At 39.5% G+C, this 13,452-nt stretch overlaps 1 protein-coding gene across 6 annotated transcripts in view; it reads left to right on the forward strand.

Annotated features, from left to right (window-relative positions):
* uimc1 (ubiquitin interaction motif containing 1) overlaps window positions 1–13,452 on the forward strand; it is a 99,618-nt gene that overhangs the window by 35,531 nt on the left and 50,635 nt on the right. For all 6 annotated transcript variants that reach the window (XM_059989957.1, XM_059989958.1, XM_059989955.1 and 3 more), the window contains exon 4: window positions 267–343. In XM_059989957.1, coding sequence (XP_059845940.1) covers window positions 267–343 — 77 coding nt within the window. The remainder of the gene's footprint in view (window positions 1–266; window positions 344–13,452) is intronic.

Below are 13,452 nucleotides of genomic sequence, written 5' to 3' on the forward strand. Positions count from 1 at the left end.
CCGTTTTCATGTGACCTGAGCTCACTTTTTATTGAATTTGTGATCTCAATCTTGAAAATAACACAATTTACATGGTTCCTGCCTGGGATGAATGGAATGGGGTAGTGCAAAAGGAAGGGCATGTGAAAAATCCCAAGGGTTTACTGGGTCAATGTATTGAGTGCTTCTTGTGTCATTTCTATTGCTCCAGTGTGACTTGGCGTGTTATCTTGGGGTAAGTAATGAAGACTCTAAAAAAGTAACAGAAATGTTTATTTTTACTGCAGAAACTCAGCAGAGCTCATCTGAAGAAATGAATCCAGTGAGCGAAACTCCTCGAAGATCTGTTAGTGATTCAGCACAGGTGAGTTTGGCAAGAGGACTTCTCAGTAGCAGTTTGCTATCTTTTCAGTTGTGCTTCTCCAGTTTCAGCCCTGCCTTCACTACAACCATATCATAGAGTTATACAGCATGGAAATAGATCCTTCAGTGTGATTCGTGCATGCCTGAGCTAGTCCCATCTTAGAATTTCTTAGCCATGTACCTGTCCAAATATCTTTCAAATATTGTAACTATGTCTGCTCTTCCACATCCTCTGTCAGCTCATTCTGCATATATACCATCCTGTATGTGAAAATTCTTTACTCGGGTTCTCTTGGTCATAGAGTCATTGAAAAGTACAGCACAGTAACAGTACAGGTGGCCCTTCAGCCCATGCCTCTAGTCCATGGCTACTCCCACCGACCTGCACTGGGACCAGAGCCCTCCATACCGCTACCATTCATGTATGTGCCCAAACTTCTCTAAACATTGAAATCAAGCTCACATGCACCACTTGTGCAGACAGCTCCTTCAACACGCGGATTGGGATTGGGAACTCCATTTATATGCTCCTCTGGAGCCCTAGCTTTGAGCAACATTAAAAACATTTTGTTATGGGACATATGGAATCACCCACTCCCCAACATCCTTACCTGGCTATGCGCATCCTTTTCTACATACTCTAAATCTTGTAATAATTGAATCACTGTACTTGTAGCATGACCAATGGCTGGTGCTATTAAAGACAGGGATATTCATTTTATTGGAGAAGCCACCATAACCACATGTCCTATCTTTCCAGAAGTTAATTACACATTCTCTGGCATTTAGCACTATCACTGTATAATTCTGTGATAAGAGCCCACTGGTGTAGAACTCTAGCTCCCCCCTCTACTGTGCTGTATTCCGCATGTGGTTTTAAATTCCATTCAGTAAGAGTGGGATACCTAAGTTTACTTGCTGCTGTTACTTGAACCCACAGTGATGCATTCTTCTCAGGGAAAGCAAGCAGCTTTCTCAGGGCATTATTGATCACGTGTTGGGACAATAGATTCTCTAAAGCACCCATCTGTCTGTTTGATAGACTCCGGTACCCATCTCATCCTATATCCTCAATAACTACGTGGCCAAACACTCCCCAGACTTCTGTCTGTACCTAACCCTTAAGCTTGCTAATTCTTTAGCGAAGCATTCTCTGATTTTTTTGTTGTCTCGAAGTGCCCAGTTGTACCATCCCCTACACATTCCTGAGCTGCCTCCTCCTCTCCCTCATGAGAGGAAGAAGCCGTGGGCCGATGCCCCCATGATAGGTATGGGAATGTATGATCATAAGGGGAAGTGTGATCATTTTGAGGATTAAACCAAAGGTCTACACTATCTTCTGTCCCTCATTTTCATTATCCAGCTAGTCATCCTCATCCCCTAGCCCCACAGTAGAATCATCGCCCCGCTTCATTATGACTCAAACCTTAACTGGGTCAGGCTGCCAAGCAGCTGGGCAAGCTCTCTCTGTATTCTTATCCTCCAACATTGCAGCCCTACTCTGAGTCATCAATAATGATTCTCTCAGAGTAATAGCGCTGACTGAAGTCCTCGACCTCATTCTTAGGAGATCTTATCATTTTATACTGATGCCTTACAATTGCTTCAAACAGCCAGAAAGCATCCCGCCAGTTATACTTTCTCCTGAGAAAACACAGTGATTCAAGTATGGAAACAATGTGGTGTCCCATATCAACCCTGGCGCAATCTAACTGGTCTGACGAATCTACTGGCATTCTATAGCCCATCAGCAGGTTAGCATGGCTTGCAGAATCCTCACTGTTAATCTGTTCAACTAGTACTCTGCATCTCTCATATGTAGGGTCCACTCTTTTAAATAATCTTTTAAAGAAATGCATTTCTGCTCAAATAGCCAGACACTGCTTGCAGCAGTGCCAAAATGTAATGTTGAATCAGGTTTGTGGGCCTGGAGAGCGAGACAGAAAACACTGACTGCAAATAAATATATTAATCATTTATTTAAAAACAGTAAAAATTGGATGAAACATTCATATTCCCCAAGTTACAGACACTACAAAGCTGAATATTCAACAAACATACAGTACTTAGTTAAAAGCATGTGCAAAGCTTACCTTCTCAATGTTTATGTGCCTTGCCTTAAACAAAGGAAGAGAGAACATGCCCCTTCCACATGCTGTTTTTTAGTAAGAATATTTGAAACTGGACACCAGGCAACTAACCAATGGGAAGAACAGCTGAAGCTTTTAAACTAACCAATCAGGACAGATTCCCATTTCATTTTTCAATCTTTTTATTGATTTCCAGTAAAAAAAAATACAAATCAGAGGAGAACTTCAGCAAACAAATAATGCAAAGGACATATAAACAGCAATAAAGAAAAGTATATATTGTCAAAATCAAATAGGTATAATGTTACGCTGTTATATATACAGTATAATCAAAAAAAAAGCCACAACTCCTCTTAACAGATTGTTAAAAAAAAATTGGAAAATGTTATTTTTTTAAGGGAAAAAAACCCGCTAAACTAAATAAGAGCAAAAGAAAGAGAAAAAAAAGAAAAGAAAGATTGGGCAGTCCATTTGAGGGAAAAATTAAAACTAAAAGGAAAAAGAAAAACCATCCTTCTAGCCACCTCCGAACCTTCACGGATAAGGATTTCCCCCAAACAGAATAAATAAAAATAAATTAAATCATATGAAAATATTGAATAAAGGGTCGCCAAACTTGCTCAAAATTAAAAGCTGTATCAAAGATCCGGCCTCTAATTTTCTCCAAGCTTAAACATGAGATAATGGAGGAGAGCCAATAGAAAACAGTAGGCGGATTAGATTCTTTCCAGTATAACAAGATAGCTCTCCTAGCTAGTAAAGTTGAAAAGGCTATCACATGTTGAGCGGAAGCAGATACTCTACCTACTTCCTCTGGGATAATCCCAAAAATTGCCGTAAGTGAATTGGGTTGAATATCCAGATCTATAACTTTAGATAGTGTTCTAAATACATCTCTCCAAAGATTATTTAAACTTACGCAGGACCAAAACATATGAGTTAGAGTAGCCACCTCTACATTACATCTGTCACAAATAGGGCTTATATTAGGAAATACATGTGCCAATTTATCTTTAGACATACGTAACCCTAACCCTAATGCGACTATGTACTATCTTCAACTGAATTAAGGAATGGTGTGCACAGATAGATGAATTATTAACTAGATAATAAATTTTACTGCATTGATCGTCTGAAAGTGAATGTTGAAGTTCTGTTTCCCAAGAGCGTTGAACCTTATCATTAGGCGACATGCGAGCATTCATTAACTGTTTATAAATGATAGCTATTAATCATTTTTGAAATGGTTTAAGCTGAAAAATAACATAGGCCAAATTTGAAGAATAGGCCAAGGGATAATTTGGTAAAAAATCACATAAAGAATTCCTAACCTGTAAATACCAAAAAAAAAAAAAAGTGTTAGAGATATTGTGGCGAGCCACTTTCTGCGCAGGCGAACTGGCTCACAAATAGCCAGCGCATGGGGGGAGACTTTGGTTATGCACCTCTGACGTCATTTCCGCCCAGAGAGGGCGGGCGCTAGGGATTTAAATGCCAGCGCTGCTAAGTTTGAATAAACTAGTCTTGAAACGACATGTCGTTATTTCAGCGCTGTGTGTAGCACATCGCTATAATATCATATTTATCCATTAACTGGGAAAAAGACATTAAACAATCCTGTAAGAACAAATCTAAAAAAGTTCTTATTCCCTTAGTTTTCCATATTAAAAAAGCCTTACCCAGAATTGATGGTTTAAAAAAATTTAGAATATATATTACTAGAAAGTAAAAAAATTATTTAATTCATAAAATCTACGAAACTGAAACCAGATTTTTAAAGTATTTTTAATGATAGGGTTTAAAGTTTGTCTACCTATTCTGGAGAACGAAAAAGGAAGATATTTATTATATTATATATTATAAATATTAAAAATATTTATTCTTCCTAATAAAGAAGCTAAAGAAAACCCCGTTACCGAATTTTCCTCCAAACGTAACCATGGAGGGTGATCCTGGTTATCTGTATTATAAATCCAAAAAGTAATATAATGAATATTGATTGCCCACGAATAAAATCTAAAATTTGGTAGGGCCAGTCCTCCATCTTTTTTTGAGTTTTGCAATAAAAGTTTATTCACTCTAGAGCTTTTGTTATTCCAAACTTAAGACAAGTCATAGAATCTATTTTATCAAAAAATGTTTTTGGAACAAAAGAGGGAACCGCTTGAAATATATATAAACATTTCGGTAAAATAACCATTTTTATAGATTTAATTCGACCTATCAATGACATCGACATAAGTGACCATTTAGAAAGCGCTCGTTGAGTATATTCAATTAGAGGGGAAAAATTATACTTGTATAGGTGTTTAAAATTTTTAGTAATTTTGATACTGGTAGGTGAAATAATTTTTAGCAATATTAAAAGGTATTTGATCATAATAATCAGAATAATTATTAATAGGAAATAATTCACTTTTATGTAAATTAAGTTTATATCCAGAGAAAATACTAATTTCTGTAAATATAAATAGCATAAAAGGAATAGATTTCCTAGGGTTTGAAATGTAAACTAATAAATCATCCGCATACAATGAAACCTTATGTAATTTATCCCCTCTCTTAATACCCTGCACGGAATTAGAATCCCTAAGGGCAATAGCAAGTGGTTCTAAAACCAAATTAAATAATAAAGGACTAAGAGGACATCCCTGATGGGTTCCTCTATATGATCTAAAATAAGGAGATTTTTGATTATTACTTAAAACCACAGCCACCGGGGTATGGTAAATCAATTTAATCCAGGAAATAAATCCCGGACCAAAATTAAACCTCTTCAAAAACCTGAAATAAATAAGGCCACTCCACCCTATCAAAGGCTTTCTCTGCATCCAGAGATACAGTACATTGAGATTCTTTAACTGAGGGGGAATAAATGATATTTAACAATCTCCGAATATTAAAATGTGAGTACCTATTTTTAATAAATCCTGTTTGATCATTGAGATAACATTAGGTAATATATTCTCAAGTCTATTAGCAAGAATCTTGGAGAGAATTTTAAAATCTACATTCAATAAAGAAATGGGTCTATAAGATGCACATGCCAGTGGGTCTTTTCCTTTTTTAAGAACCAATGAAATTAATGCCTCATAAAAAGTTTTTGGGAGGTTCCTGGAAGATATAGAATCGGTAAATGTTTGATGAAGATGTGGTATAAACATTTCATGAAAAGTCTTGTAAAATTCTACCGCATAACCATCAGGTCCCGGAGCTTTCCCTAATTGCATAGAGGGTATAGCCTTGGCTATCTCCTCTTGTTTAATAGGTGCATCTAATATATCAACATCTTGAGTTGAAATTTGAGGTATATTTAATCTTTGAAAAAATCTATTCATAATAATAGTATTATCAGAGGGTTCAGATTTATAAAGATTAGAATAGAAGTCTATAAATATCTTATTAATTTCATAAGGATCTAAAGTTTCAATTCTATCTGGTCTATGAATTTTTAAAATCTGTCTTCTGACCATCCCAGCCTTTAACTGACCTGCCAAAAGCTTAGCAGATTTTTCCCCATGTATATAAAATGAACTTTTGGATTTAATAAATTTGCTGTTCTATGGGAAAGGTCAGAAGCAAATCATACTGTGATTGAAGTTTGACCCTTTCTTTATAGGGGTCCTCAGTAGGTTTAACTGAATAATCTTTATCTAGCTCTTTAATTTTATTAATAAGCATTGACAATTCCGCTTTAGTTTTCTTTCTCAAAGATGCTGAATATGAGATTATCTGTCCCCTAAGAAACGATTTCAACCTGTCCCATATAACCAGGTTTGACATTCCTTCAGTTGCATTAAATTCAAAAAATATAGAAATTTGCTCCTTAATGAAACTAACAAAAGCTGAATCATGTAACAATACGGGATTCAATCTCCACTGTAACATTTTCAAAAAGTTATCCGAAAGCTTCAGAGTTAACTTTAAAAGGCGCGTGATCTGAAAGCGCAATGATGTCATACGCACACTCAACAATGGAGTATAGCAAATGTGTATCTAAAAAAAAATAATCAATTCGAGAATACTTATGATGAATGTGTGAGAAAAAGAAATCTTTATCATTGGGGTGTTTATATCTCCAGATATCGACCAGGCCATATTCTAATAAAAAAGAATTAATACAGGCTGCCGCTTTATTGGAAGTGACGGATTGGTTGATGACCTGTCAATCGCTGGATTTAAACAACAATTGAAGTCACCACCCATGATCAACTTATATTCATTCAAATTCGGTAGCTCAGAAACAAGTTTCTTAATAAAATCAGGATTATCTGCATTAGGTGCGTATACACATACCAGAGCTACCTTTTGCTCGCATAATAAACCAGTAACAAATATCTTCCAATCGAATCAGTAATGGTATTAAAATGTACAAAAGGGATTTTGGGGCTAAGAAGTATAGAAACGCCTCTAGTCTTACAATCAGACAGTGAGTGCTACAGAGGTCCTTTGCAAAATCAGAAAAACCTGTCCTCATCCTGTTTCCGTATATGATTTTCTTGCGCAAAAATAATATCTGCGTTGTGTTTTTAATTTCTTAAAAATCTTTTTACGCTTAATGGGGTGATTAACACCATTCCAGTTCCAAGATATTATATAATTTTATTAACATCCATGTTTAGAATTGAATTTAATATTATATAAAAGAAATGTTACACAAGCACAGATTGAACCAAAAGGTGCAGGTACAGCCAGAAGGAGTGACGCATTTACGAGAAAAAAATCCATCAAAAGAACTGCCCAATCAAGAAAAAAACCTACTCTAATAGTCCCCTCCCCCTCCCAAAAGATAAGAAATCAGCGACCATTAGTTGGTCACAAGCTAAACTAATAACCCTTGACCCTGTCCTCCACTTTGCAGCTATGTATTCAATTAAAGCAAAAATCCCTCGTAGAATAGCCATAATAAAAAGCACAAAGAAAGTTCAACTACTACCATGTATATGTCTAACAGTAATAACAAACATAATTGGCAACGGCCATTTTAAAATCATCTAAAGTATCTTAATCACATATTCAAAAAAGAATAAATCCGAGCAAATAATATTACAGACAGAATTCTTCCTCTCAAAAAAAAAGAATGAATGAGTATATATATAAGAAACCTGAAACCATGTTAGTATTAAAACAAGTAAAAGAAATAAGATTAATACACGACAGGTCCTGTGCGGACCAATAGAGTATAATACTATAGGAATTCCCTACAAAATAGTTATGTATATACTAAGCACTAATAAGTTTAAAAAAAAAGTTTAGTCAGCCAAGTCCCATACCAGAGACTTAAAAAAGTATAGAATAGACTTAACTCTGAAGATCCATAAACATCTCATACAACAAAATACTTCAGAATTACCTATTAAGTAATCGGGTTAACTTTAAGATTTTATTCAGTAGGCTTGACTTTAAGATTTTTAATGTACTGCCATCCCTCCTGGGGAGAGTAAATTCTCAATGACTGAGACTTTCCAGGATGGATTATCAACCTTGCTAGGTTACGAAGGAAGGGTTATAAGTCTAATTTATACATTTCACTCATGACTTCTCGGTATTTCCTTCTTCTGGCAAAGATTTCAGGAGGATAGTCTTCTACTATACGAATCTTTGTTGAATTAAAGATTAAGTTTTGTTTTTTTCTGGCTTCTCGAAGTATGGCTTCCTTGGTTGTATAATAATCCAGAGAAAGCACAATTGGTCGAGGATGTAATTCAGGTGAACGCTGAGAAAATGGAATTCTATGGACTCTGTCAATTAAAGGGTTGGCTTCAAGGGTCTCACTAAAAAGTGAGTACAACATACCTGAGAAAAATTTTAACAGATTGCCAGTTTCTGTATTTTCAGCCAGTCCTAAAATACGCAAATTCCTCCAACGCCCTATCTAAATCAACCAATTTTTTTCTTCGTTTTAGATAGTTCCGAGGTAATTACATAGATTTTCTTTTCCATTGAAGATATCTTCATTCCTTGATCTTTAATAGTTTGCGTGAATTGATCATGCTCCTTCTCAATTTGGGTTGTAGTCTGCTGAAGTGTTTGAAGTTGACAGTCCAGATTTTTCAGAGAATCTTGAACCATAGAGGTAGCTTTTTCAAGCTTCCGGTTTGAGCCAGTCAGCTTATCAATTTTCATATTAAGCGAACCGAATTCCAACCATGTCTTTTATTGAAGAAAATATTTCTGCTGAAGTAACAGGTTTCTCCGCCTTTTTAGTTTGTTTCATTTTGGGGAAAGTCTTGAATCGGGAGCAAGTTATAGCTTGTGATTCAGCTGGGAGCTCAGAGAATTCGACTGTTGTAGGTAGGATTTAAGCCTACCTGGTCATTACCTGTGGAGGAGGGGGAACTGCGCAGGCCGAGTGACGTCAGCGTCGAGCGCGCACTTTAAAAGGCAGGACTTCTTTTCAGAGTGGGCAGCGGAGTCCGTGGAAGCAGAGTCCTGGGCTTTGGCTAAGTGGGCTTTGGCGTAAGGGGACTTCGGTAAGCCTGTGTGATTGCTCGCTGAGGGGAAGAAGGTAAGGTCGCTAGGTGCTTTTTAGACTTATTCTATTAATTCAGTTCAGGTATGGGGGAGACAGTCAGAGCAGTGGTGTGCTCCGAATGCAGTATGTGGGAAGTCAGGGTCAACACAGTTGTCCCTGATGACCACACCTGCAAAAGGTGCGTCCAGCTGCAGCTCCTATCAGCCCGAGTTAGGGAGTTGGAGCGGGAGCTGGATGAACTACGGATCATTCGGGAGGCAGAGGCAGAGATAGATAGGAGTTATCAGGAGGTAGTCACACCAAAAAACCAAGAAGTAGGCAGATGGGTGACGGTCCAGAGAGGCAGGGGGAGCAGGCAGAGAGAGCAGAGCACCCCTGCGGCCATTCCCATTAACAATAAGTATACCGTACTGGATACTGTTGATGGGGATGACCTACCAGGAATGAGTTGTAGTGGTCCTGCCTCTGGCACAGAGGTTGAACCCTCAACTAGAAAGGGGAGGAGGGAAGAGAAGAGAGCGATAGTTTTAGGGGATTCTATAGTCAGGGGGGCAGATCGGGAGTCTCGGATGGTATGTTGCCTCCCTGGTGCCAGGGTCCGGGACATCTCAGATCAGGTGCAGGCTATTCTTGAGAACGAGGGCATGAACCCAGATGTAGTGGTCCATGTAGGGACCAACGATGTAGGTAAGGTGAGTGAGGGGGTCCTGCTTAGAGAGTTCAGGGAGTTAGGAGTGAAGCTGAAAGGCAGGACCTCCAGGGTGACAATCTCGGGATTGCTACCTGTGCCACGTTCGAGTGAGGCGAAGAATAGAATGATTATGCACATTAATACGAGGCTGAGAGCATGGTGCAGGAAGGAAGGGTTCAGGTTTTTGGATAATTGGTCTTTGTTCCAGGGACATTGTGATCTGTTTTGAAGGGACAGTCTACATCTGAACCGGAGGGGTACTAACATTCTTGCAGGAATGTTTGCCAGTGCTGCTCGGGGGGGTTTAAACAAGATGTGCAGGGGGCAGGGATCCAGATCCAGAGGGTTGGTCAGAAGGAGCATGGGGTTAAATGTGTAGAAGGTTTGGGTGATCTTGAGAAGGTCATCAAAATTCAAGGTGCAATTAGCCCGCTGGAAGTTCAAGGAGCTGGGTTAGGTACAATAGACAGTGTTTTAAGCAAAGAGAGGAGGAATGGGCTAAGAATTCTATACTTGAATGCGCGTAGTGTCAGAAATAAGACAGATGAGCTTGAAGCTCAGATGAAAATGGGGAACTACGATATTGTTGGGATAACGGAGACATGGCTGCAAGGGGATCAGGTCTGGGAATTGAGTGTACCAGGGTATACGTACTATCGTAGAGACAGAAATATGGGAAGAGGGGGTGGGGTGGCCCTGTTGGTGAGGAATGAGATTCAGTGCTTAGCAAGAGTTGACTTGGGAACAGGGGAAGTAGAGTCTGTGTGGGTTGAGCTGAGGAACAGTAAGGGTAAAAAGACCCTAATGGGTGTTGTGTACAGGCCCCCAAACAGTAGCGTGGATATTGGGTACAAGTTGATTAGGGAGTTAACATTGGCATGTGCTAAAGGTAATGCAGTCGTTATGGGAGATTTCAACATGCAGGTGAAGTGGGAGAATCAGGTAGGTGCTGGACCCCAGGATAGGGAGTTCGTGGAGTGTCTAAGGGATGTATTTTTGGAACAGCTTGTGCTTGAGCCAACCAGGAACGAGGCTATTTTGGACTTGGTGATGTGTAATGAACAGGAATTGATGTGATCTTGAAGTAAAGGAGCCATTAGGAAGTAGTGATCATAACATAAGTTTTTATCTACAATTTGAGAGGGATAAGGGCAGATCAGGGGTGTCAGTGTTGCAATTAAATAAAGGAGACTATGGAGCCATGATGGAAGAGCTGGCCAAAGTTAAATGGGCGGATGCCCTGGCAGGAAAGACAGTGGATCAGCAGTGGCAGATATTCTTGGGGATAATACAAAAGATGCAAAAGCAGTTCATTCCAATGAGAAGGAAGGATTCAAAGAGGGGGAAGGGGCCACAGTGGTTGACAAAGGAAATCAGAGATTGTATAGCATTAAAGAAAAAGAAGTATGACAGGGCTAAGATGAGTGGGAATACAGATGATTGGGAAAGTTTTAAGGAACAGCAGATCTTAACTAAAAAAGCAATACGGAGAGAAAAAATCAGGTATGAGCTCAGTCTAGCCAGGAATATAAAAGGGGATAGCAAAAGCTTTTTTAGCTATGTGAAGAGAAAGAAGATAGTTAAGAACAATGTTGGCCCCTTGAAGAATGAATTGGGAGAAATAGTTATGGGAAACAGGGAAATGGCAACAGAATTTAATGCATACTTTAGATCTGTCTTCACCAGGGAGGACACAAGCAATCTCCCAGATGTATGGATGGGCCAGGGTCATAAGATATCAGAGGAATTGAGACAGATTGACATTAGGAAAGAAACTGTGATGAGTAGACTGGTAGGACTGAAGGCTAGTAAATCCCCGGGTCCAGATGGTCTGCATCCGAGGGTTCTTAAAGAGGTGGCTCAGGAAATTGCTGATGCATTGGTAATCATTTTCCAATGTTCCTTAGATTCAGGATCAGTTCCTGAAGATTGGAGAGTGGCTAATGTTGTCCCACTTTTCAAGAAGGGAGGGAAGGAGAAAACGGAGAACTATCGCCCTGTTAGCCTAACGTCAGTCGTGGGGAAGATGCTTGAGTCCATTATTAAGGACGAAATAGTGGCACATCTTGATGGCAGTAATAGGATTAGGCCGAGCCAGCATGGGCAAATCATGCAAGGGCAAATCATGGTTGACTAATCTGTTGGAGTTTTTTGAGGGTGTAACAAGGATGTTAGACGAGGGTAAGCCAGTGGATGTTGTGTACCTAGATTTTCAGAAGGCATTCGATAAGGTGCCACATAGGAAATTGGTGAGTAAAATCAGAGCTCATGGCTTTGGGGGCAGGGTTTCAACATGGATAGAAAACTGGTTGGCAGATAGACTCGGACTGGCTGGAGTTGACTAGTGGGGTACCACAGGGCTCTGTATTGGGACCACAGCTCTTTACGATTTATGTCAATGATTTAGATGTGGGCATTGAAAACTATATCAGCAAGTTTGCTGACGATACTAAACTGGGTGGCAGTGTGACATGCGAAGAGGACGTTAGGAGAATACAGGGAGACTTGGATAGGCTGGTTGAGTGGGCAGATACTTGGCAGATGTCATTCAATGTGAATAAATGTGAAGTTATCCACTTTGGAAGCAGGAACAAGAGGGCAGAGTATTGTCTGAACGGTGTAGAGTTAGGTAAGGGAGAAATGCAAAGAGACCTAGGAGTCCTAGTTCATCAGTCAATGAAGGTGAATGAGCAAGTGCAACAGGCAGTGAAGAGGGCAAATGGAATGTTGGCCTTTATTACAAGGGGAATTGAGTACAAGAGCAAGGATGTCCTTTTGCATTTGTACACCTGGAATATTGTGTACAGTTTTGGTCTCCAGGTTTAAGGAAGGACATCCTGGCAATTGAGGAAGTGCAGCGTAGATTCACTAGGTTGATTCCTGGGATGGCAGGGCTGTCTTACGCAGAGAGATTGGAGAGATTGGGCTTGTACACGCTGGAATTGAGGAGATTGAGAGGGGATCTGATTGAAACGTTTAAGATAATTAAAGGATTTGGTAGGATTGAGGCAGGAAATATGTTCCAGATGTTGGGAGAGTCCAGTACCAGAGGGCATGGATTGAGAATAAGAGGTCAGTTATTTAGAACAGAGTTGAGGAAGAGCTTCTTCTCCCAGAGAGTTGTGGAGGTGTGGAATGCACTGCCTCGGAAGACGGTGGAGGCCAATTCTCTGGATGCTTTCAAGAAGGAGCTAGAGAGATATCTGATGGATAGGGGAATCAAGGGATATGGGGACAAGGCAGGGACTGGGTATTGATAGTGTATGATCAGCCATGATCTCAGAATGGCGGTGCAGACTCGAGGGGCCGAATGGTCTACTTCTGCACCTATTGTCTATTGTCTATTCTCAGTTCAATGCCAAAATGACTTTTATCAGCCATTGTAATTAGATCGTAAATCCTTCAGTAAAAGTAATAAGTCCTTCAGTAGAAGTGATAAATCATCAAAGCTAAAAAAAAGGATCTGTCAGTGGGATATAAGTATATTTAAAAAAAAGAGCTGCTAAGAATACGACTACTCCATGTGCTGCAAGGTGGCAAATCCAGGACAGATTTCCCAGTAGCCACTGGGACATCGAGGAACAGATATGCATTCAGATAAAGGAAAGGTGTAATAGCAATAGGGTTGTTGTCATGGGGGGACTTCAACTTGCCTAATATAATCTAGGATCTTCATAGATTCATTTTCAAGCTGCACAGTTTAGACTCTCCGAGGACCCCAGATACTCACAATCAATTGACTGCTTCTCCCGCGTTCTATGCACCGCGCTTTCCATCATGAGGAGGTACCTGGTATCCCTAAACCAGTCACTTACACAATTCCGGGATTCCCTCTCCACCACCTGTAATGGACC

Source organism: Hypanus sabinus, chromosome 15 (assembly GCF_030144855.1).
Source record: "Hypanus sabinus isolate sHypSab1 chromosome 15, sHypSab1.hap1, whole genome shotgun sequence".
In the NCBI taxonomy this organism is placed as follows: domain Eukaryota; kingdom Metazoa; phylum Chordata; class Chondrichthyes; order Myliobatiformes; family Dasyatidae; genus Hypanus; species Hypanus sabinus.